The following is a 24,256-nucleotide window of genomic DNA, read 5'->3' as shown; positions in this document are numbered from 1 at the left end:
TACACATTGCTTTGTAGCCACACCCTAAACCCTCTCCTGCTTTCTGGTCTGTGTGACTCTAAATGGGAGCATCAGTGACTAAATGAACATCATGCGTTGTTGAAGAAGACTTGAAACTAGAGATTGAGACCATAAACTCATTAGGAACATGTTTACTGAGGGAATAAATCAAGAGCTTGGTATCTCAGGATCTGCCTCTGGTTCATGTCCTTCTTCTCAGGGAGATCTTTGAGAGTATCTTGGAAAGAAGAAGTGTCCAAACCCCACAGCTTATCCACAGGGGTGCCTCAAGGGTCAGTGCTCGGACCCCTTCTCTTTTTAATATATACCACCTCAGTTGGTGCAATGATCCGCTCCCATGGTTTCTCATACCATTGCTATGTGAATAATACCCGCTCTTCCTGTCATTCCCACCAGACAACACTAAAGGTCTCAGCACGTATCTTGTCATGCCTTGCTGATACCTCTAAATGGATGAAAGAACGGCACCTTCAGCTCAACCTATCCAAGACTGAGCTCCTTGTCATCCCAGCCAGTCCCTCTATGCAGCCACAGATCAACATCCACCTTGGACAAACTGAACTCATACCAACTAAATCTGCCTGGAACCAGGGCGTCATAACTGACGACAGTTTGCCACACGTTTAAGGCTCATGTGGCCTCGATTGCTCGATCATGTCAATTTACCCTGTACAACATCAAGAAGATCAGACCCTACCTGTCAGAGCATGCAACACACCTGCTGGTACAGGCTGTCGTGATATCATGCATTGACTACTGCAACTCCCTACTGGCAGGCCTTCCTGCATGCACATTCAAACCTCTGCAGATGATCCAGAACGCAGCAGCGTGACTGGTCTTCAATCAACCCAAAACGGCATGTCCCTCCACTGCTCATATCCCTCCACTGTTCATATCCCTCCACTGGCTCTCAGTTGCCGCTCGCATCAAATTCAAACCCTGTTGCTCGCTTACAAAACAGCAACAAAAATGTCTCCTGCCTACCTGAACGCCCTCATCCAGGTTTACACTCCGTCCCGCCCACGACGCTCTGCCATTGAAAGGCGCCTGGTACTCCCATCACAACAGGGCCCTAAGTCTCTAACTAGACTCTTCTCCTCAGTCGTCCCCCGGTGGTGGAATAAGTTGCCAAACTCCATTCGGTCCGCAGAGTCCCTTTCACCTTTAAGAAGAAGCTAAAGACCCAGCTCTTTATGAACACCTCTGACTTTGATGCTATTGATGCTGATGACATTGAGGATGTGGTTGATGTTGATTAGGATATTCATGATGATGATGATGATGATGATGATGATATTGACCTTGTTGATGTTGTCTGATCTCACTTGAAGCTGTTTGTTGGCTCTTTGTTCCCTCCTGTCTCAATCGTTGCTTGTGTTGTATTAACTCTCAGATGTACGTCGCTTTGGACAAAAGCATCTGCTAAATGAAATTGTAACATTGTAACATTGTAAGAAGTGACCATATCTGGACTAGGGGGTGTATACACATTGCTTTGTAGCCCCGCCCTAAACCCTCCCCTGCTTTCTGGTCTGTGTGACTCTAAATGGGAGCATCATTGACTAAATGAACATCATGCTGTGTTGAAGAAGACTTGAAATTAAAGATTGGGACCATAAACTCATTAGGAACATGTTTACTGAGGGAATAAATCAGGAGAGAAGGAGGACCATTTTCTCATAGACTCTCACACACTTCTTTTTACAACCAGTGGAGTCACTGTTTGTGTTTGGTGTTTGGTCCAACATGTACGCTTTCTAAAACTAAAAATTACGAATAACGTTATAAAAATATGAATAAATAGACTTCGAGATGATGGTCTGGTTTGCTTCTGTAGCTCACATAGAGGCATCAGGATTAAATCAAGTCTCTTTGGTTGGGAGAGTCCATGTTGACTAACAGTGTGAATCATACCGACAGAAGAATCAGCACTAATGTGATTCTCCTTCATTTCCTTCAGAAGCACAAATTAGATCAGCGTGTCGGACTTGTAAAAGCCCATGTGCTCCGGCTAACTAACATATTACTCACACCACTTCCACCTCCTGTTACGAGTGTGTCATGTGCTGCTGAATGATTCAAATGCAGGACGTGACCTCATGTGTGGGCGTGTGAGTGACTGTGAATGCTCCTTTTTCATTGTTCTTAAGATTTACTCCTGAAAGCTCTGACACTCATTCACAGGTCTGGGGAATCTAATGTTACATCTAATTGTGCAGCACAGCACTTATTTATCAACATATTAATGCATGTATTAGTACTTTTCTTTGTGCATGTATATTTGACTTTTTCTGTAGTGATATGTCAGTTTTCATGTAATTGATATATGAACACACAAACAATCACAGATCAAATATTGCTAAATTTGACTGAATTATAAAATCCAGAGGTGATACTTAGGCCAAGTCTACACGTACGCAGGTATTATTGAAAAGAGTTTTTGCCTCCTTTGTTTCCAAAAAAAACCCGTCCACACGAGCATGGTTGTAAAAAATCCCCGTCCAAACGAAAACTCAAAAACACAATAGAAACGCTGTCATGAGATCGCCACACCAACAGGCGGCGATATAACCCGGTAATGCAAAGAAGTAGAAGAAGAATCACGGCCAATCAAATGTCTGAAAAAATCTATCCCGACGCCTTTGTTCCTCAATATAGTAGACGAGTAACTGTACATATATGTGGAAACATGTAAAAAGTTCTGTTAGCATCACTGTTTATGTCACGTCTGTCATTTTGCAAGGAATGTCGCCTCATTAGCGACGCCTCACAAAGGAGATAATGGCGCACAGCCTGACGTCACGAGCCTAAACGTCGGTTACCCCGTCTACACGTCTCCATGGAAACAGAGTTTCTAAAAGTCGTCACCCTGGCTGGAGTTTCACAAAAGATCCGTTTTCAGTGACCTAAAACAGAAGGCAAAAAAACGCAGAGAGAAAACTACGTTTTGAAAAATACCTGTGTACGTGTGGACATGAGCTGTGTCCCAATCCACAGGCTACAGCCTTCGAAGGCGGCGGTCCACGGAGGATGCTCCAGTCATAGCCTGCGTAGACCATTAAAGCCGAACTGAAATTAGACGGTCTGGTCTACCCTTGCCTCACCAAACGCCGCTCCTGTCGCCTAGCAACAGGTAGCTAGCGGGCTAACAAGCTAGCATAATTAACGTCACGCAAGTTAACCAATTATTTTAAAGATAATTTGTTTCAAGGGCCCTTTCGTTTTGTTAAACGTGTAACACTTGCTATTCGAAGGCAATCGGCCTTAAAATACGGCCTTCGAAGGCTGCAGCCCCTGGATTGGGACACAGCTATGGCCTCAATGAAGAGCCGTTAGGGACCAGAAAGAGCAGAGCCAAATGAACTGATCACTAAAAGGAGCCGAAACTCTCGTCCCTACTGTTCTTTGACATCAACAGGAAAGATGTCAAGCCAACATTAGCTTCTGTTAGCTACTGTTGCAATGTGTGTACATCACCTGGGCCCAGGTTTTCTGTGTAGTAATTGTATTAATTACAACAATAAAAGTTTTGAAACTGTATTTTTTTCCCATGGACTTCTATCATGCAGGTTAAAAACGAGACCTGGTATTTCCAAACCTTGTCAAAGAGCCCAGAGAAACAGATGTTGATGTGAAAATCAAAGGTCTAATAAGTCTCTAGATATAATAAAAAGAGAAAGAAGGCCAGAGGAAAGGCCCGTACACTTACAGAAACACAACAACGGCAGCACAGAGAGAGAGGGTCCAGAGGCTGAGAAATTAGGCCGATACTGAAGAGTCAAAGACTGCAGTTCCTCAGGTGTCCACTTAATGCTGGCTCCTAAAGCGTCCAGTACTGTTTTTTTTCCCATTTAAAATACTGTGACTTTCACTTTTACTTAACCAGCTTTTAAAATGACTCATGAATCACACAGCTGAGGTTTTTTAATCTTGATTTAGTGCTTAAAAGGCTTCTTGCCTCTAAGTCAGTAATTTACAGAAATCTTTCTTGTGTCTGGTTTAAAATAAATTTGAAAAAAAACGAAAAAAGTTGCTTATCAAGAAAAAGCAAATGAAATTTAGTTTAAGACCCCCTCCGATGAAATCCCGAGTTTAACCTTGTAAACATCTCCATGTGGTGTTTTTCATGTGCTACAAGACACATCAGGGACAACATCAGCAGTCATCTCCACATCACATTAGCAATACAATACAAGCTGGCTGATAATGTAGTCACGCCATTACATTTATAACGTTAACGTTGTAACAAGTTAGAGAACGATACATTAAATACATTACCCTTCTGATACGTCCACTTGTATGCGACCCTGTCCAATTCGCTTTCCGCTTCAAACATGTATAGCTGAATTACCCCTATACTACCACTTGCCATTGTGTAGCATACAGAAGCTAACGTTGCAAAATAGAAAAACCACAGCTCTCTGAGTTTGATGGGCAGAGTTGAAGGTGAGCTACAAGCATGCAACAGAGGGGTAAGTTGTAAATTTGCATAGTGGGCGGGGCCTATGCAGATTCTGCAATTTTTAAATGGGAGAAGGAGTAGATGCCTTGGGAGGATTTTTACAAGGTAATTAAACATATTTTGTAGAAAAAAACAAATCAGACACAATTTATTATTTCAAGCAGAGAATTTTATATGTCTTAAAACATGACTGGAGCTGCTCTTTAAATTAGGTCAAAGGCCCTTCTTTAGAAAACGCTAGGTGATCCATTTATGCTTAAAACAAGACCATCTAGAATTTTTAGTCATTTTTTGATCCCAAAATATGTAAAAATGGAGCCCTAGATTATAAATATGTAAAGTGTTCATTATTCTTCCACTGTGCTATAGTGGTACATATTCTCAGTCAAATTTTTAAATAAATGAGTCGACACGTTTTTAAAAATCGTAAACCTGGAGCCCTCAGGGGCCCTAGAGATTGGGAAACTCTGAGCAGTTGTCTGTCATGCCACATCGGTCATCATGCCTGAAGTAGGATGGTAATATTGGGTGGAGGGTGTTTTGGGTGCATTAAGTGACAATTATTTCGGTATTGTGGTTTTACTCATACATTTATTACTTTTGAATCTCTAGAGAATAAATTAATTTTGTTTAATGATATCCTGATGCCTCGTGCAGGTCTTCTTACCTGGATGACATCAGTGGTACGGGTCTGGCCCTGACACATCCAGCATCACTTCACCTCTCCACGTTTCCAAGTAGCTGCCAGCGAAGCCTCATCCGCCTCCGTCCGCTCATTGGTTCCACGAGCCGCCCGTCACGCGGAGCCAGCTGCGGGGCATTCCCTATCCGCGTGCGCCGTCGGAAATGGCCGTCAGTTCCCGGTTCTCCATTGGACTGAGCCGCTGTCAGTCGGCCTCCCTCCCGCTGAACACCGTCCGCCTCTCCGGCTCTCCGTCTCCGTCATATTGGCTGCGAGAAGCAGCAGCGAGCACGGCAGAGAAGAAGACCCCCACCATGATGAAGAACGGGTTTTCGCTGCACTTAAAGAATAATTTAGCCTTTTAAATGTTTTGTTAATATTTAACTAATTAATTTGAAAATAATCGGGATGATACCGTCAAGTATCCGCGTACCTTTAGTGCTTTCATCCGACACCGTGGTCCGCCAGGGGGATGTATGCCTGACTTCTCTTAATAGCCATTTTTTGCAGACAAAGAGAGCCTGTGAATAGAGCTTTCAGAGGCACACGGGTAAGATATGAACTCGAGAAACAAACCATCATTTGTTAACATGTCACATTTGTCTACACAGCATCTTAAAACAACGCAGCAACACTGGGTTTATTTGTGGTGAATTTTTCTGTCGATTTTCCCCAAGCTAACACGCTAACCCCGCTAGCTGGTGGTTAGCCGAAACTAACTAAACGCTAGAAACTCCCACTCTAGGGAACGCTAGCCGTTAGCATTTTTGACAGCTCGTAAGCTTGAACCGCTAGCTAGCGTACCAGGCTGTATTTAACGTAGCTAGCTGTATTTGGTGCCAACACACAGAAAGTAAAATTATTCCAAATAAATATTTTACGTCTGACTGAAGCCACAAAGCGAACTTACCAAGTACAGGCCGAGTTAACGTTGTCTTCTCGGCTGTAGCTACATTAGCTGTGTATGGTTAACATGTTAGCTAGTCGGCTAACTTGGATGGGACCAGGGAAAAGTGGGGCCTCCAAAAACCTCAAGGCCTTCCAACCATTTCTGTATAGCAGCTTTAATAACTCTTTAATGTGTCTTTAATTGACATCAGTGGTAAAAACTTGCCTGCAATCTGTCAAGGTATTAACCGTTAGTATAACGGGACCTCACCTTCCACGTTAATCTGCATGCAAGAGCATATTATAACGAACACCTATGTGGTACTGTAGGGATAGCTTAAGTAGTTAATACAACTGTTAAACTAATAATACTAGCTAGCTAACGAAGAGTAGAATATGTATCCTAAAGGCAAATATATAATAATGCGTTACTAGTTTGCAAGATTGTTTGTGCATTGGCTGACTTGATTATAAAAATGTATATCCTGCATCTTTTTATTGTGGAGGAAAAAACTTAAATAGTTCGCCATGAAAAGTTTTATTTTGTGTTGGGAGGTTTAAATAAGAAGAATCAGTGTGATTTATCAGCCATTTACAGACCTGAAGGCCTGCCAGCCATTTCTGAATACTAGCTTCAATAACTCTAAAGACGTGTGTCTTCATTCAACATTAATGGTTTTACATACCTGCAATCTTTCAAATGATCTCTACCATTATTATAATAGGACTTTACTCTTCATAATAATCTGTATCACAAGATCATAATTAAACCAAAGACAGTTTTGGTTGTGTAAGGATGACCTTTAGAATATCTTCTAAAGAGAGTTTGTCTTAAAATTCCAGCTGATATAGGTTTTTCCTGACAATTTACATGACTAATGTTAGCGACTTTTTTTTTTTTGTCCGACTTGAATACTTTTCGTTAGATCACAAACTACTAATAAAGCTACACAACGTTAGAATAATTCTTATAAACACTATATTTATGCTAAACACCAGTAAAATATAATGTTGCAGGGTTATGTTTAATTGTGCAGAGTCTGAATCTATGTGAAAGGTTTATTCTTCAACAAAAATACATTCTCAACATGAATATTCTTAAAAACTTGCAAAGTTTGGCGTTAAAAGTTGTATTATGTGTTGAGACTGAAATAAGAAGAATCAGTGTGATTTATCAGTCATATACAGACCCAGTGTGGCTCTGTGCCATCCCACATATCTTTCAGAATGCAAGACGGTGCAGATATCTCATTAACTCTGGTCTGGTCGGAGCAGAGAGGGCGTCCTCCCCTAATCTTGTCTCCTCTCCAGCCCTCTCTTAGATCAGTGTGATCCCAGGAGGATGGGTGTGTTGGGCTGCCGGAGAGCAGAAGTAGCCTAGTTCTGTTTCAGGGCGGCTTTAAATGGTTGTGGACTGGATTGCACTTTTGGTGCGTCCATTGTCATCAATGGCGACAGTCGGAGAGAATCATATCAGACGACTGCAGCTTAGTTAATCACTCTTGAATGAGCTGAGCAGTTAGCTGAAGGTTTTTATGTTGTATAGTCGTACAGTCCGAGTGTACCTAGAGTATAACTTGGATTTGCTTTGCTGCAACATTGCTGATTAGTGCTGTACTTGTTTCGGATAGCTCCAAGAGCTTCTATCATGTCTGATTCACCATATTCAGGCCATTTTCCTCTGACATCACACTCAGGGTGGGGAGCTACAACGCTGTAAAAGGATATGTCGTGCTACTATGTTCAAGGTTTACAAATTATATAAACGTAAGAGGTAAGACAAACGATTTGACAGAGTCCTGATTGATCCAAATCAGAAAGACAATGGATAGTAAAAACACAGAGGGATGTGGGGTAGCATTTCAAAGAAAACTTTGTATATTGTTACATATAAGATATTGTTGGACAAAAGCTAATTATCCCAGCATTTGAGCTTCCCACCCTGAACACGACGAGACGAAAATGGCCGCCCTGTCAATATGGTGAATAAGAAGTAAAGGTATGTTAGGGAGGACACTGAGCAGATTAGCTTATTTACAATGTAGCACACATTAGCCAAGCTTTCTGTTCCAATGGCCATCCCTCACATTTGTGAATGCATCTAAATGTGTCAAAGTGGATAAAATGAACCGATTTATCGGTGTAGTTCTGTGATGACGTTTAGTTGTATATGACATTAGCTAGCATGCTTTCGCTGTAAAGCTATCTTCATTTTTGCCTCTCTGCAAAAGGTTTGTTGTTCAATTTTGCCACCAGTCTAACTGCAGACATTTTTGAATAATACTTTGCACAATAAACAAAGTTTTGCGATTCGGTCCTCGTTTTAGCCGAGTGTTTTGGTCACTGGAACTTATTGTTGTTTTTCATTTTGACGCGATTAGCTGAGTGTAAAAAACACCAACCCGGATGGAAAGTTCAGCCTCTCAAGATGAAGCTGATATAACGTGGGGCTTACAGAGGGAAGTCGGCAGGGTGTGAACATGCAGCTTCAGTGTGTAGATCAGTGTTTTCATGCCGGTTGTTAACTTCATGACAAACACTGTCAAAGTTGGGTTGAGACGGATGAGACTTTGTGTTCCAACACTAATGAGGGATGGGTGTTTGCATGTTTTGCTTTCTGAAATTAAAGTGGTTGTACAAATAGTTCGAGCACATTATGTACTAATTTTATGAAACGTTGGATTGCCGTCTAAAGTTTCCTGAAAGCAATTAGGGGAACAATACTTGTAAGGATCATTTAAATTATATTTAAATCACTCAAACTGCCCTTTGTGTGTTGTATGAACCCTTGGACCTAACCCTTCAAGTAACTTTAAGCCAAAAGGAGTTCACATGCACCAGTAATTATTCCTCAGTGGTTACTGTTAACAATATGGCTTCAACTAATTTATTTAATCATCAATTAATCTGCCCATTATGTCTAAATTAACTTTTAGAAAAACAGAACACAGTGAAAATGTTCACAGCAACATCTTACAGCAGAGAAGTCCAAAATAATGAAAATATTTACTTTATTATAGGGATGTATTATAAATATGTGAGATATTGATAGAATTACAGGTTAATTAAATACAGGGCTGCCCCTTAACCTATATTATTTGAATTATCAGCAGAGAAAACCCAGAATTAACTCAGTTTGTCGGTCAAATAACTGCACTTTTGTTTTTAAGCTGTGTCATTATACACACAATGATGTAGAAGTAGAGTTCACTGTATACAATGTTTGTACCGGAAGCTGAATTATTTCAAGGTCACTTAAAAAAACAATAGACCATTAAAACCAGTCAAAACGCTGTATAAACCAGTTTCATGTTAAAGTTGTGCCTCTCAAACTATTTCAGAGGGACTTCGTTTGAACTTCGAGCCGAGCTGCAGCTAACTTGATGTCTTTTCTTGATTTGTGTGACGTGTGGCTTATCGATGCAGTTCAAACACTAATAAAGCCGTCAGCTGGATATTTTCAATCGTCTATCAGAGACCCCGCTTGATATTTATGAGAGGTGTGTGGCGCTAAACTGAGATAAAAGGAACCAATAGTCGAAGCTTCATGTTAAACAGATAAATGTCATTCCACTGACAGTATTTGTAGTGTGGTCCAGCCCTGATTAAATAATTGTTGCACCTTTTTAGTTTAGGTTTAACTTAATGATATTGTATATTAGGGATGCACTATCGGCATGTTATCGGTATCTGCAGATGATGCGGATGTCATTTTTCTGCAGATAAAACAGCGCTTTAATTCTGCCTAAATGCTCGAAGGTTCCCTAAAAAAGCTTGACATAATGCTACAACATTAACGTGTGTGTGTGCATGCACAGCGTGCACCATGCCTTTTCTGTCAAGTGTGAGGAATGGTGCAAAATGTCTGTGGTATGGCAGTTTTTCAAAGTTTAGGAAACGGATAGAACAGTTGTGCTCAGCATCGGTCATGTGAGGAGCCAAATCTCATTCATTCAACTCCACAAATTTAATTGCCCATCTCAAGAATCTGCAATTGGGCCACTACAATAAGAGCAAGCATGATATTAATTACACTACAGGGGAGACTTGATGTTCTCTGCAATTATATGGAAAAAAAACCATGTGCCTATTATCGGTATCGAAATCGATAGTGTTCGAAAATGTCGAAGTGTTGGAAAATATCGGCAAAAAATCCTATACCGCGCATCCCTAATGTACGTAGTTGGCAGGATGTTTTCCTTGTGTCCTTGTGACTGCTGACGTTGCACACTGTGTGTGTGTCTGTGCCATAACGTGATGATGGCTGTGCTGTGGGCTCAGGGCCGGAGGTTTCCATACAGCAGGAATGACACAATGAAAGGTGTTGCTTACCTGGATGACGTCGTGCAGGTTTGAGTTCAGCCAAAGCGGTGTCAGCTTCTCTGACCTGCAGCGCTTTCTCTAACCCCCCCTCTGTGATGGCTGTGTTTACTAACGCACAGTATAACTATATGTCCTGTGACAAAGTGCTCCCAGTGTGCAGTGATTTACACTTGACAATGCAAACAGACCCGCACTCTAAAATTTTACTTTTAAAGAGCCCCTTTTTAAAGTATTATAAATGTCATTTAATCAGACTTTAATTGCATTTCATCTTTAAAATGCCCCCCGCCTACCGGCCACACACAAAGCAATAAATTAATAATTATCTTTGTGATCGATAAGGCACTAAATAATAGCAGCGTTCAATATCGTTAAAAACAGTTGAATTTAAACAAACTGAGGAAATCAGTTTACAGTGAGGAAACACCAGAGACAGGATTATAAATACATTAAATTCAAATTCACAGGAAATATACACTTCCATTTACATAAAATAAAATACACTCTATACAGTTTAAAATATAGAGCAGAAAAAAGGAAGAAAAAAAATTGATATTATGATTTAAGTGGTACAACTAAAACTTGGTATACCTGCATATTACAAGAAGTTAAACATGCCAAAATGCATAAATATATGGGCAGATAAATAAAACTTAACTAAAGGACAAACTAAAGAACTATGAAGAACTACAGTTTGTCTTTACTTAAAAGGTAAAATGATTAAATAAAAGATAAAAAAAATAAACTAATAAAAAGCCACACTAAAAGTTTTCCTTTTGAAACATAAGAGTATCAGTGTATTGTAAGAGGATGTATTTTAATAAAATTCAGATGCATCAAAATGATTTAGTAATTGAACTTGTTGCTAAATAACTCGTCGCAGAAGAAAGAACTTAAAAACATACTAAAGAATTAAAGTTTAGATTTGGATATTATTTTGTACCCAACTTGTTTCTTTATCTAAATAACTTAAAATTGCAGGATTCAAATGTTTCTAGGATGATTTCATAATGTGAATTAATGTAAATGATGTTTTCTGAATGGGCATGTGGTGTTACAAACCATGTTGGTGCTTTGAGAAAAGGAAGACCGAACAGATGATGCACAAAACATTTGCTGCTGTGTCTTTGCTGTAAAAATATTTCTTCTCATTCATCACGGGCTGTTTCGTGGTCGTATCGCAAACATCTAATGTTTGTTAAGTGGAGGGACGTTGTCATCTGAGAGTACAGAGGAAGTCAATAAGGGGGAGACACTGACGTCATGATTAAGTTAGCGGTGGCCTTGGAACGGCCCCCAGCTAATCAACTTAATCAGTCATGTGCTGAAGACCAGTCTAGTTTCCTGTGCATCACAGAACCATCACAGCTGACAGGGCTAATCAATAATGTCTTTATCAATATAAAGAGGCAAACTTCGCTCCACACTCAGGTCGACAGGATGTCCCACAGTCTGATAGAGGCAGATGGAAATAGGAAGAACACAGAGGAAGAGTAGCTGCAGAATGGCTAACAAACTTTATGTGCCTGTAGCTAGTAAATATTTAATGAAATTAAAGGGACTGTTCACCTGTTTTCAGCCTTCTCTCTGTCTTTCAGAGATGGGTTTATTGTGTGAAAAACATGCAATTGTTGCAAAAGCTTTGTGTCTGCAAAGCTGCAAAATCTGTTGTTGATGGCCCGGAAAAACTACAGATTACTTCCGCTTGTAGTCTACACATTTGCTAACTAGCTACAAACCTACAAAGGGGGAAAATGAGTGCAGAGGAAGTTATGGACAAGGAGACATTTTACAGTGTTTTGGCTTTTTATTCGAGACGGGGTCTTCAGCTTAAGAAATGCAGCTGCCTGCATGCAATGCATCATGGGACATGAGGGCACGGCCAGCGCAGAACTCCGTTTTCTCTGTCAATAGCACACAGTAGGGTTTGAATTTTATCAATACCAACTCTGCTATTGGATTCCCTGTTGTGATTCTAAAATGTTAGAATTAAGAAGTCAAAGTAAATCTGTATTCTTTAAGCGTTAACTGAACACTCAGCAGACATCAGGATGAAGGTGCCACACTTTCACCAAGTTCTCCCATAATTCATAGTGTAGTTGCAGCTTGTACTTCTCTATAAAGTCAATGCTGGATTCTGTTAGAAGTTAGAGATGATATCGTCCTCCCCCCTGATACCAGTGCATTAAAAAATATATATACTTTCATATAATTGAACTACTAACCCTGTGTCCTTCGATGAGTATCAAAGATTTTTCCAATATTTTTTTTATTTATTTTTACTATTTTAACTCATTTTATATTTACCCCTAAAATGTTTGATGGGAAAAACATTGTTACACATTTTAGTAGCAGTACTCCGACTGTTTGCTGTCATCACGTGATCATTTAGGTTATTGTTTATGAGGAGAAAGAAGTCGATTTTGGGGGGGCAACACATTGTTATATTTACTGGCATACTTGCTAATACCAGCTCACACAGTTTAGGCTGTATCGGAGGCATTTCTGATACTGGTATTGGAACAACTAGAGTCCAACGCAGTGTTGTTGTTCACCTTTGGGAGCATGGAGCTAAAACATTAGTGTTTGGACTTGTAAAAGTGTTGGATTTACTGGAAACACTAAACTATTGTATGTACCCCATGAAAACTCGGGGGGTGAATCGTGCACAATGGAATCCTTGCAGGTTTTGTGTTTGCAGGCCACCTACCTGTACTGGCGGTTAAGTTAGCATAAGTCAAACGCAATTTAATGCTACAACTTCCAAATGCCTGTCAGATTCTAGCAGAGTAATAAATCAGCAGCCTTTGTGGGTGTACATGTGGCCCGTCTGCTGCTGTTACAGGGAAAGTTTTCGGTCAGGTCTAGACTGGCTCTGTAATACAGTACATACCAGCAGATCAGCTGTGAGCAGATCCTGGGTTCATTTATAGCCGTGGCCTTGTGTCCCTGCACGTCTGCCTGGCAACTCCTCGCTCTGCTGCTCCGACTGCTCAGGCTCACCCACCTCTCAGACACTTTGGCCCCGTTAGATTCTCACCATGTCTAATTACTAGATAGGCAGCAGTCTGGGGAATTTAAATGTAGGACATTCTTTATGTAGCTTAAATGTAGGCGTCGTAACTGCTGTGAGTTTCCTCCACCTGTGACTGAATCAGTTTGTCTCCTGTCCCCTGCAGCTCCCCGGGGCTCCTGTTGATGAAGAAAGTGGGCAACATGTGGAGCAACCTGAAGAGCAAATGCCAGACTCTGTTTCACAGCAGCAGCTCAGGACCCGGTGAGGGCAGGGTGGAGGCCGACGCCGTCCACTGCGTGCTCGATCTCGGCCAAGCAGGCAGCCCAGATGAGGCTCAGGCATCAGAAGCCCCCAGCCCATCGCGGAGCCTCCTGCCAGTTCCCATGGTCAAAACAGGACGCCGCCATCACAACTGTGTGTCGGACATCCCTCAGATAGTAGAGATAACTATCGACAAGGACACTGACGATGTGCGTGGGGGCTCGGGAGGGGTTCCCCTTGCCCGCAGAGACTCTTATTCCCGTCATGCCCCATGGGGTGGCAAGAAAAAACATTCATGTTCCACCAAAACTCAAAGCTCTCTGGAGGGTGACAGGCGGTCAGGGCGACTACGGGGGAGCGGGAACCGCAGGGACCGACGTTATGGCGTCGGCTCCATCCAGGAAATGTGCGACTCTGTTTCTGAGAGACGCAGTCTCAACGCTCGCTCTCTGCGCCAGCGGCTGAGCGACACAGTCGGGCTGTGCTTACCCCTCCCACCTCGCAGACGCTCCCGCTCAGCTAAGAACCCCGTCACCTCCAAGCGAAAGATCCACCTGACAGAGCTGATGCTGGAGACCTGTCCCTTCCCCCCGGGATCAGACCTTGCACACAAGTGGCACCTGATCAAGCAGCACACGGCGCCGGTCAGCCCGCATTCCTCCACTGCCCTGCTCGATGCTTTTGACCCCGCCCACCCCTCTCCTGAGGACGAAGAGGAGCGTCTGCGCGAGCGCCGGAGACTAAGCATCGAGGAAGGTGTGGACCCCCCACCTAACGCACAGATCCACACCCTGGAGGCCTCAGTGCCGGGCTCCTCTCTCCACAAACTGGGACCAAAGATGGCTCCTGGCATGGGGGAGGCCTCTGGGGAGGCCCGGGCCTCAGGGTCCGGCAGCTCTTTGGGTGCTGGATCATCGGGGGCCTGTGGGCCGGTGTTGGGGGCTGCAGCAGCACCACCCCAGGACTGTGACTCTGAGGAGGATTCGACCACCCTCTGTCTGCAGGCCAGGAGGCCCAAACAGAGGCACGCCTCAGGGGAAGGACACCTGAGCCGACAGCAGCCAGGGCCCTGGAAGGTCCACACCCAGATAGACTACATCCACTGCCTGGTGCCGGACCTGTGGCAGATCACAGCTCTGCCCTGCTACTGGGGCGTGATGGACCGCTACGAGGCCGAGGCGCTGCTGGACGGACGGCCGGAGGGCACCTTCCTGCTGCGGGACTCGGCCCAGGAGGTCTACCTCTTCTCTGTTAGCTTCCGCCGTTACAACCGCTCGCTGCACGCACGCATCGAGCAGTGGAACCACAACTTCAGCTTCGACGCTCACGACCCGTGTGTTTTCCACTCTTCCACCGTCACAGGACTGCTGGAGCACTACAAGGACCCCAGCGCCTGCATGTTTTTTGAACCGCTGCTTACAGCGCCGCTCAATCGGACCTTTCCCTTCGGCCTGCAGCACCTGGCACGGGCCGCCATCTGCCGCTGGACCACTTACGATGGTATAGGCTCTCTGCCGCTGCCCCCCGCCCTGCAGGACTTCCTCAAGGAGTATCACTATAAACAGAAAGTACGAGTCCGCTGGTTGGAGAGGGAACCGCCACTCAAGGTCAAATAGGGTGGGCTTCTCCGTGCCTGCACACACGCTGCAGGAGGATTACACATCCTGAGAGGTTCCTCATTAGAGGCTGTAGAGACAAACTCTCTTTCTGGTGGGGGATGAAATCTAAATGTAACAAGCTATACAAGATTCATTCTAATCTTTGTTTTAGTTATTACTTACATCACAGAAAATACATATGATTATATTCAGTATAACGCTGTCTGGCAAGCACATGTTTTTGTGTTGAACAGGTTGTTTTTACAGGGAGGGGAGGCACAAATATCACAGCTTTGTGTCTTTTCTCTCCTGCTTTGTGCTAAATGTCTGCCTGATCCCACCACATCATCACCTGCCTGTACACCTGCCTGCATGCCTCCCTCTTCACCCAAACTGCTAGTTAGGCCCACACAGCGTCATTGTACAGTTCACTTTGTGCTTTCCCTTTTCTTTCTCCCTTAGCTTGTCAAAGCATCTAGTGGAGCACCTTGTAGGAGGTGTGCGTGTGGGTTGAGGGGGCATCTGGAGGTGCTATCGGTGTATTGCAGTCACAGCTTGTCCCATGGATAGAGCTGCATACTTTGCCATTTCTTTGCACGCGCGAGCTTCTTCTGAGACGGGACAGACTCAGAGTTCAGGACATCAGGGAAACGACGTGCTTTGTAAGGGCTATAGATTAGTCCTTAAACACGAGTTCCTCCTCAAGCAGTAACGGTGACAGATGAGCGATAATCGGTCTGCTGTGTTTTTATTTAGAGAGCGAGCTGAATGTGTCAACTTTATTCCCACTGAGTGACATTACCTTTAAAACAGAAGGGACATATTGTCTGTGGTGCATATATTCACACAGTATGACGTTTAGGAAACATTTGAGCAGTCTGGTGTAATTCATGAAAATGTATTTGGCTTGATATTTAAGTTTTACACCTGCTTCCTCAGTCAGCATCTTTCACGGCATCTGGCATAAATAAAGATCCTAAACTACGTTTACATGTCAAACGTGTAAATGTCGCTCATCACAATCTCCATAATTGCTTCTCTTCTCAGTCCAAAAACCCGAAGAAAAGCAGCAAATCCTCACATTAAGAAGCTGCAACCAGCAAATGTTTGAGATTTCTGCTTGTAAAACTAATGAAATCATAAATCAATAACCAAAATACTTGCAGATCAATGTTAGTTGTTGCAGCTCTATGGTACTCTATGAGTACTCGCAGCTTTTTATTTCCTCACCTTTCTCTGAGGTCGCCGAACATTTCTATGAGCCGCTCAGTATTTTAAACCCTCTGTTAGTGTAACCTGAAGAGACTAGTCCCGGACTTTTCCTAGTTTAAAAACTATTATTAAATAATCATATTTATTCATTTCAATCAGCCATGGTGTAAGGGGACCTGATATGTTGTTTCCCTGCATTTGGCAGGTAAAAGGTGCTAATTTATTTCCCTGAGTCACAGACAGGAAACAGGTGAAGTTGGTCTCCTTCACTTTACATCTAACTTTGTATTTTCTCATGCCCAACAAACCCCATAATGCCCAGTTGCATTTATAGTTAAAGCATTGCCTGCAGCTGACACTCACTCAAGTTATGTAATCTGAGTGGTTCTAGTTGTGTGGCGTGTCGACCTGCATCGTGAAGGCCCTGATCAGCCAGAGTCCTCTCACATTTCGTCAGTTGAATCTCTGCACTTTTGTTCAATGCAGCAGCATCGCAGGCTGTCGACTTGACCAGCCAAGTCTCAAAGCGTTCACAAAGTTTTTAGTGGCACAGAGGCGTTCCTCTTCACGGTGAGCATCAGAGTTTAAACACACCTGTGACCTGGCTTGAAAGCTGGATGACATGGCAAAAATATGATCAATATATTTTTGTATTGATTGATAAATATTTATTAATCACTTTCTATCATTTGATATGCTGCCAGAGTATCCTGATAATAACAGATGTATGTAAAAAAACAGGAATAAAGCAACACAGAGTACACAAAATTAAGCAGTGTTTCTTTTATTGCTCAGCCTGATACACAACCATTCTTGTATGACTAGCTTGTTAGCGTTAGCTTTCAGGAGACTCCACTAGTGTGCAAAGAGTGCACAGGCAGAGTGTGAGCAGGTCAACATGATTGGACTGATTTAATAAATGCCAGAGACACTGGACTGGAAAAACAGATAGCTTACCTTAGTTTTAAAAAATAAAACTAGTTTAAACTCTTAACAAATCATTTGTGTCTGAGTGTGTGGAGACGAGCGGAGCAGTTCGTTAAAGCCATTTAAAGAACCATAATCATGTGGAAAGCATGCAGATGTGACCCCGCAGGTCTACAGGTGTAAAACTAAGATTTCAGCATGAAGCTAAAATAAGGCAGACTGCTCCTCCTGGCCCTGATGAAAGCACACAAACACGCTGAAGTTTAACCTTTGTTTAACGTATTCATGAGGCAGTTTTTAAAGATAACAGTGTAGGTTTATGAGTTAAAGTAGCCCCTTTTACTTGCCAGTATAAGACTCGTCTTTTATGTAAAACACACATCGGGGCTGAATAGTGGGACAACGTCTTTCCGCCTCTGAGCCGGCATCAGAGGTGGTCACAGAGGAGAAACGGTGTACACAGTGGAGCCGGCAGCCGTGTATGTGAAGCTCGGACAGTGTTTACATGTCGCGCCTCTTTTGTTACCGGAACAAAAACACACACTGGGGCGGCTTTACACCGGTGTTGCTTGGTTCAGTGTAAAACGGCCAAGGCGGCGTAGCGGTGATGCTGCGTTATGGTGCTGTTGCGGAATCGCAAAGTAAAAGACGCTAGTGTCTCATATCTCCTGTCCTGTGTCGAAATAGGGTTTGCTGAACATTTCTCTCACAAAGAAGTCCAAAACATTTCCCACGGTCTGCACTTTCCTCTCAGAAAGCTTGAACATCCCACTGTTAGCGCTGTGTTAGCTCAGTGTTAGCTCTGCGGCAGGAAGGACTGTCACACAGTCGGGGAATAAAGTTGACTTGCTTTATGCGCGCTTTGATGTGTCAGGATTTTTAGTCAAATCTATGTGGAAACCCACAGACATCATACCACCCTGCTCACTGTCACCTGTCAGTGCCCCGCCCCCTCACAGGCTCATTTTACCTGGATATACATTTCCTGGGTAATAAAAGGGGCTTTCTCTTCTGTCTAACGGCTGCCACGTCCCTGCTGTCACTGAGCTGATGTGGAGCTGAACTGAGGCCTATCGGTCAGACTGTCAGGGTGATGTCACATCGAGGAGGAGGCTCACTGAGAACTTCCTGTTGCAGCTGCGGCGTGCTCACAGAGAGGACGAGGGATTCGTTGAAGTAAAAAGCACTTTAATTGTGTACTTGTGTTTTTCAGTGCAGTGTGAGAGTATCAGCAGAGTTTCTGTTGTCAGCTTTTGAATGCAGCATGTCAGGTTTGAAATGACTGATGAGATGAGAAGTGAGAACTTTGAGGTTTAATTTGAGGGTGAACCATAGACTGTATAAAAAGATATATATATCTATATATACAGTCATTGGGGTGAACATGTTCGGCCATTTTTACTTATTTAACAAAGTTACATCATATTTGTTAATTGGACAAACATCAATTGTTTCTGAGTTCTTTTACACATATTTGAGCAGGGTCTCTGTCTGTGCTGATGATTCTGCAGGCCACCATCTTTAAGCTTCATCCTTATTCCCAGGTTTAGTTTAAGAACTTAACTTGGGTTTTTTTCCCTCATCGTTTCAGAGCTCCTAAATCTCTGACTTCTAGCCCCATTCTGACACGTTTTGGTAATCTTCTGCCTTTCGTTTGGTGCCAAGAGAATAAAACCTCTTCAGCTGGATTAACTTCAGGTGACTCGGCCCTCGTTGGTTACCTTGTCTGCATGTTTTCTAGATGTAAAGTCCTTACATCCAACATGAACCCTCAAACAAACTGAAAGCTCAGTTTGCACTTTAACCCTACAGTCGTTGTTTATGATGGACATGCTGCATTAAATAGCCACAACACCTGACCTGTGTGAATGCTTCTGACAGCACTGTTTGTGTTTTAGCTCATGGAGGCGAGCGTGCGTGCGTGTTTGTTTGTACAGAGCCACACAGAGGGAGGGGATGCAGAGCCCACTGTGAGGGGTGCTGACAGTGACTCCTATGAACGATGCCTCTTAGCCCCCCCGTCCCCCCTTTATTCTCAGGCAGGCCCGATGTGAGCAGAGTCCCAGGACCCTCTCAGCCCAGTTTTCCCCATGGGAAGTATCTGACGTTAAGCGTAGCACATGTTTGCCGTATAACCCGTAGAGTTAGGAGGAAAAAGAACTGTACGTATGATGAGATGATTTTATTCTTCTGTCTGGAACACACACACATTTGCACACACTTATCGCTCTATCACACCTCACCTGACACCTGCACCCCCCTCCCTAAATAAGGGGATGTTATCATGGACCACATTCAGCCAGCACCACCTCTCTGTGTTCCTCCCCCCTCAAGACAAGCAAAGACATGTTTACATGTTTCCTCTAAGTTCTTAAGAACAACAGTGAATTGACCTTTTCTTGTCATCAGTATGACATCACGTAGCTGCACTATGAGAGCCTCGTTTGTGGCAGGAAACCACGAGTCCGGTCTGGGGAGAGACCCCAGCCCTCGTCTCGATCTGACTCATGGTTTCAGCTCTCAGCCGGCTCAGACTGCAGGAGATTTAATACTTTGAGCGATTCAAATATCAGGTTCAGACGCAGATATTCTCCTTTAATCTCAAACATGCACACACTAGAAGATGTGAAAATAATGCAGCATCACTACAGGATGTTAGATCGTCACGTCTGCAGTGAGAGAAAACCAAAAAGAAGTTTGAACATGTCTGGAAAATGTTTGTGGGGACGTCTTTTCTTCTACTGCAAGAAGGAGATGAGATTTGAACTGTTTTCTGCCAACAGTAGCATGCTAGCTAACATTAGCCTCAGGGCTAAAATGTTTACGGTTGCTTTAAAACACCGTCAGCAGCTCCGCCTCTTTCTCTCCTTCTCTCTCATTGGCTGTATTTGTCGCACTCAAAAAGTACAGATGGAATCATCCAGATTTAAACTCCTAAATATCAGAAATGATTTATATTATCGGGACAGCTCCAGTGAATTTAAAACTGGACAAACCCGTGAAATCACCAGATGATCCGGGCTGAACATCCGTACTGTCCCTTGCGAGGCCCAGACCAGATTCTTCCCCGACCGCCAGGACGGCGAATCAGATACAAACAGTCTCCTGCAGCCTGAGCTTGAGAGGTCAGACAGACAGATATTTAAACATGTTATTTCATGTTCCCACATATATATTAGAAAGCTGGGTTATATGCAAACAGAAAAAGATGTATGAAAGAATCTTATTTTTCATCCTCCCTGATATGCAATGGAGTGTAACGATGGTCACTTTAATGCTGTATGTGCACATTGGCTGCTGTGTGGCTGCGGAGGCAATGGGACTTGACAATGATGGGAACTAATGGTCGTCACTCTGCAGCTCCGCCGTGTTCCCACTCCGCCTTATTCGCTCTGACCAATCACAGGAGCCCTTTTCAGACGCCACGGGCGAGCGAGCGAGCGGCCGTCAGACGAGTATCGCCGTTCCTTTTTTCTTCTGCTTTGTTTTTCTTCTTCTGCTGTCAGGTCGGATTTGGAGCGTGTAAATGGCATAATCATGTTCACATGTCACCGTCTGTTTCTGTGTATCTGCTTCACCGTTCAGAGAAAAACAGTGTTTCCAGTATAACCTGTTCATTTTAAAGAGCCGTATGATGCGACACTTGTAGCTGTCACTCTTGGTGCTTGGCTTATGCTTCATTGTCTTAATATTCCAAATAAAACTGTTAAGTGTAATCCACACTGGCCCAGGACATCATGTCGACTCTGGTTTTCTTTATCGTGCTGTAGTCCTCCTCCACGCTCATAAAAAACTACTCCAAGCTCCAAACAGTCAAAAATGTTCTTTATTGAATCACATACGTCTTGATTTTTTGTCGCCTCTGTGCCGGACTCGAGCTCAACAACAACAAAAACCCCTTTTGGAATTGTCAATATTTTTGATTTCCCAGCAAAAAGACAAACTATTGATTTTAAAACATACAGGCCATCAAAATTCACCACATTTTGGATCAGACTTTGAAATGAAATCTTGAACATGACCACAAATTTAAATACTTTAATACAGAGTAGCCTCAGTCTCCTGTGAGGTCCTGTTAAAGGCGCTGAGTGTTCACCCTCCTTTGACTTTTCCACAATTTACAGTGTAACAAGCTGGAGATCAAAAAGTCTTATCGGGTCTTTTAACTGTTTGATGAACAAATCAGATCCGTCCAAACAGATGCACGAGTTAACCTGAAGGCAGGTAGATGTACCTGTGCTGAGTCAGACGTTCCACAGCAAAGCACTCAAAGCGTTTCATACTTTTATTAGTAAATAAAAGCGAACACTACGGAAGCCCTAAGCAGCATAAATAAAATGTGTGGTCCACTTAAGGCTTCTGTACAAAACCATTGATATTTCCCTTTTACTTAAAAAGACAGATTTCTGTTGGTCCATGACATCCAATCCTGATATAATCCAGTTTAATTCCAGTAGTGCATGCAAATCACTGTAATGCTGGAAGGAAATGTGACTTACCTTAGCTAGGTTGTGGGTTAGCTAACAGTAGCTACAGTTTGCTAATTAAATGTTGAGTCTGAGAGGCTCTGACCCAGTGGATGCTGGGAGCATCTCCTCCTTCATAAGGAAACATGCATCTGCTTAAACAATCTAAACACTTAAAGCACTGAAGTCAACACACTGAACTAAAGAACAAATGTTTCTTATCACGGTGTGGTAGAAATAGTGCATGCTTGTGTTTGTAACCAGAAACCACAATCAATACATTTAACTTAATTTAACTTCCCCAGATCAAACTTCAGAAGGTCAGGTGAGCCATCATAAAAATGTTTTCACATTTAAAGGTTAGAAAGTAAAAAACACCTTTTATAAATATTCTGTCTTCAACTGAGGCAGATGTTAAACTCCGGATTAGGGCTTCACATTCAGTCTGAATATTACCACGTTTTAATAAAAGGTGAAACATTAGGAAACGCTTCATCATGAGGTTCTCTTGTGCTGCAGAGGTTTGACTGGACGTCGAAGTTTGTTTTCCAGATGTAAGAAAACACGACAAAGTGACATCATCATGATTTAATACTGAAGTCTGATCGTTACCACTTATCATAAATATGACTTTCTTATACATCATGCAGCTCTAGTGTGGATGATTCAGATGGAGAGCAGAGTCTGTGCATCAGCAGGAAACAAACATAAACACAGTTTAAATGGAGAGAAACAGAAGATGATCATAGCCGGAGAACTGAAACCCCTCTGATGTTACAGAGTTCAAATATCTTTAACCCAGACTTACTCCACTTCATTTAGTCGTCACTTTAATATCATCTATAGAATCCTCTACACAAGGGGCTCTCCAGCCTCTTTTCATCTCAGAGCTAGTTATACATCGCTGTAATCGCTGGTGGCGCCACATGTTGGTTCTTACGTCAACTGAAACGTTGGTACCACAAACGAGGAGCACACATTCGTCCTTCACATTCATGAATAAAAACGTTTCCCGTGGAAGCAGTACGCTTCCTGCTTTTTGTGTGGCCACCTTCACTGTCCATCATTCATCTGAACAGGCTCACAGCAGCGAACTCCTCACTTGAGCTTGATTGGCTCGGTTCAGACGTCGACAAACTTGCCAGGAGCATCACCGTTTTTAATTGACAGCTGATCGGCCTATTCTATTATTTTGTATTGGAGGGGGCGGGACATCTGTGTGTTTGATTGAGTTGAAGTGGGTGGAGGCTTTCAAGGTGCATTTATTGTCGTCAGAGTCTGTGAACGTCTTGGCGAGCAACTAAAATCCAGGCTCACGAGCATCCCTGCAAAATAAAAGCCTTTTCATGTCATTCAGCACAAACACACGGCACGGCCCGACGGCAGGGCCTGCAGAAGAACACTTTCTGTTTAAACTAGGAGAGTTCAGTCAATAATCTTATAAGTTTTAAGTCTGGTTCTTATTTTAGCCCAAACCCGGATCTTTCTTTAAACCAAACCAAGCCGAGGAGGTTAGGCACCTAAAAAAAACAGTTACCTGGTTAACTTCAGGACAAGACGGTGGTTTCAGAAAAAAGCCGTACCTGTCCCTTTTGAAACTTTAAGTAGTTTGGTCGAGTTTTCGTATATCTTCCTCTTCAGCCACTTTAGCATGTAGCTCGTGTTTTCCAGACAGAAAAAACAGACGACCCCCGTACCCCCCCTTCTGTACAGCCCCCCCCCCAGCAGCAGCAGTTATGCAGACAGACACGAGCGAGCTGCCTGGAACTTCACAGTTAAGTATTTGTTCATTTGAAATGAAGTATAAATAGCATGTGGGTTATCGGTTTCAAGTTAGCTACCAGAGGCTTATGAATAATTGACACTCGCCCGGGAGGAGGGGGGAGGAGCTCCGTACAGGGCAGGAAAGTTTATGGGCTTAAAGGAAGCACCAAAACTCCACGAAACAAAGCCTGAACTCTGCAGGAGCACAAACCGAGCAGAGAGTCTGATGTGGGTCACTGAGGAGGAGGATGAAGGTGATGAAGGTCTTGTGGGTTTATCGGCAGGCCAAACCCTCCATGTTTCACCTCCGTGTGTCTTATCATAGCTCACCCTGCTGTATCTCTGTCGGCACATTGAGCTGCTGTTAGCGTCTGTTGTTGGCAGCAGCTTCAAAAGGAGCATCAAGAGTGCGAGCGATCACTCTGCTGTGAAGATAAAAGGTTGTTTTAGTCTGTTTCTGTTTGCCAAGTTATTTTGTGTTTTCATGTTATTAGATAACGAGGCCGAACATTAAAATACTGACACACTTAAATGTTCTGGTTCCATATCACTCTTCTTACATGTGAAACACTCAACATGCTTCATGTCTTTCACAGTGTGGAAAAGTGTACAATGGTTCGGTGCAGTGAGATATTT

General features: G+C 43.1%; 1 protein-coding gene across 1 annotated transcript; it reads left to right on the top strand.

Moving 5' to 3' along the window:
* The first annotated feature begins 5,492 nt into the window (after positions 1 to 5,492).
* socs5b (suppressor of cytokine signaling 5b) lies at positions 5,493 to 21,112 on the top strand. The gene is made up of 2 exons (XM_069658540.1): positions 5,493 to 5,715; positions 13,556 to 21,112. Exon 2 carries the CDS (start codon positions 13,575 to 13,577, stop codon positions 15,267 to 15,269), a length of 1,695 nt encoding a protein of 564 aa, XP_069514641.1. The 5' UTR covers positions 5,493 to 5,715; positions 13,556 to 13,574; the 3' UTR covers positions 15,270 to 21,112.
* The last annotated feature ends 3,144 nt before the right edge of the window (positions 21,113 to 24,256 follow it).

The sequence above is a fragment of the Semicossyphus pulcher genome, unplaced genomic scaffold (genome assembly GCF_022749685.1).
Source record: "Semicossyphus pulcher isolate SPU_LCO1_2020_fin unplaced genomic scaffold, fSemPul1.0.p SCAF_12, whole genome shotgun sequence".
NCBI classification, from domain to species: Eukaryota; Metazoa; Chordata; class Actinopteri; order Labriformes; family Labridae; genus Semicossyphus; species Semicossyphus pulcher.
The sequence above is the reverse complement of the archived record's forward strand: the minus strand, read 5'-3'. Positions and strand labels throughout refer to the sequence as shown.

What these genes read in the sequence shown, in the direction of transcription:
- socs5b (XM_069658540.1), top strand. Translation starts at nt 13,575, where the DNA reads ATGAAGAAAGTGGGCAACATGTGGAGCAACCTGAAGAGCAAATGCCAG.